Source organism: Austrofundulus limnaeus, unplaced genomic scaffold (assembly GCF_001266775.1).
Source record: "Austrofundulus limnaeus strain Quisiro unplaced genomic scaffold, Austrofundulus_limnaeus-1.0 Scaffold238, whole genome shotgun sequence".
Taxonomy (NCBI): domain Eukaryota; kingdom Metazoa; phylum Chordata; class Actinopteri; order Cyprinodontiformes; family Rivulidae; genus Austrofundulus; species Austrofundulus limnaeus.
In genome coordinates this window covers 407,111-409,086 of record NW_013952640.1, presented here as the reverse complement: position 1 = coordinate 409,086, position 1,976 = coordinate 407,111, and the positions used below count along the sequence as shown (strand labels likewise).

Here is a 1,976-nt window from a genome sequence, read left to right as displayed (position 1 = left end):
GTGTATGTGTGTCAAGGACAGAAAGGCAGATGTGGCAGTGGAAGGTGTCAAAGCAGTTTGGAGAGAAAAACAAGATAAAGAACAACAACAAAAAAAGAAAACGATTAATCGATTATTAAATTAGTCATCGATTATTTTAATAATCGATTAGTCGTCAATTAATCGATTAATCGTGGCAGCCCTACTTTATTGACATTAGCGTAACACTTTATTTGACCATATTTTGGCTTAAATTAAACCTAAAGACATATTAGTTGATAATTTACTATATATGAAAAAGTTGGAGATCTGATCCTGTCCACTAAAACATATTTGCAAAAACATTTAGAAAACTGTGGTGATAMAATATGTGAATGTCGGGAGGGGGATAAAAATAACTGTTATTGAATTAGTTTTAAATTCAAAACAACTTCCAGAAAATATTACCAGACACATTATACAGTTTAGAAACATTCAGTTGAATTTGTTTTCTTTTTGGACAAAAATAAAGTTTTTTTTTTCTCGCCTGCCATTTGTATTTTCTTTTTTTGTTTGTTTGTTTGTGTTCATATTGCAGATTTTCAACCTGTCCTGAGTAAAATGGCTGAAGTACAAGATAGTTGCACCAACCAAACAAGAGTTGGACCTTCTTGTTCACCTCAGTTGTCCCACCATTGCCACCGCACTCCAACATGGCTGCCAGCTAAATCTGCCCTTCTGCCTTCTTGGAGTGGTCGTTGCTATGATGATGACGTTGATGATCATCGAGCTGATATGCAGTCGAAAGAACCCCCTTCGTGTCGTCTTTATGAGGAGCTGTTCTGTACCAGCCGGTCCTCTGTCCCTCTGGTTCCTCTGGCTGGTGCTTTGATGGCAACCTCAAGGCCACAGGCTGATGTGGTGAAAGGAGGATATCTGGGGAAGTTGGAGCAGAACAACAGAAGATATTTTGTCCTGAGAACTGGAAGTCATACTGGGCCGAGTCGATTGGAGTGGTTCAAGAGCCAGGAGAAGTTCACAGCAACGGAGAAGTCTGTTGGGAAATCTCCACTGCTGGGGTCTAACAAACAAGGGTTGGTAAAAGTCACGTTGGCTAAATAAAGAGTTTTAAATGAGAATATTAAAATTCACACACTTACCCTCAGTTATATGTGGTACATTTTACTCACAGCTTTGAAGAGCTTTGGAAAATAGTCACAGTTACTTGTCACACAATGATATGCAGTGGTTTCAGTGAGCAGCTATGAAGACTGAAATACTATATGTGCCTTACTTTTGCTGTGCAGCTTTTCCAAACAAATGAAGACATAAAACATWTGTTGGAAGTTTTAAGACCTATTGATTTAAATAAACAAAATTTTATGGCTTGTAATCAAGCCTCTAATTAACTCCATCTAATTATATATATCTTGGCCTGTACTGTTTTGATTTTAGTAGAACAAATTGTGGGGTTTAAAATTTAATATATTAAGTAGGGATGTTGACATTTTGTCAGCAGCTGCTGCCATTTTCTTCCCAAACTGCTGTGACCAGATTTTGCAAGGCTGCTCGGTGCGTTTGCTTGTAATTTCCTCCTGCTTCGTTATTTTTACGAATTTCAACAAATCGGGCTGCCGTTAGGTAGTTAGCTACAGCCTCGTCTTCCAGTTTTTAATTTTTGTTTATGCATTTTGAAGAGACAATTTTTTGAAAAGAGGATCAAAGTAAATCACCCGAGTTTTTCTGGTGACCCCTTAAAGAGATAAGCTGCCATGAAGAACATTATTTTATCTGCCATTCTTCCAAATTTGATAATGATTTGAAACATCGAAGTATGTTTTTTTTAAAATCCGGAACAGCGCTTGTTGTAAAGTGTGTTGACGCTCGTCTTCGTCACTTCACACATTTAACACGCTGTCATTGGTTGAGGAGCTTTGTTTACAAAACAGATGTCCACCTGGTTTTTAAATTGTTTTAATTTCCTTACTTTCTAAGACACATTAAGTTGATTTGATGCT

The 1,976-nt window shown here is 37.3% G+C and overlaps 1 protein-coding gene across 1 annotated transcript in view; it reads left to right on the top strand.

Annotated features, from left to right (window-relative positions):
• Positions 1-516: 516 nt before the first annotated feature.
• The window catches only part of LOC106525712 (insulin receptor substrate 2-A), a gene marked incomplete at its 3' end in the record, with an annotated part of 16,670 nt that continues 15,210 nt past the window's right edge, over positions 517-1,976 (top strand). Inside the window, 1 exon segment of the mRNA XM_014020036.1 lies at positions 517-1,052. Within this exon segment, the coding sequence (XP_013875490.1) occupies positions 580-1,052 (473 nt within the window).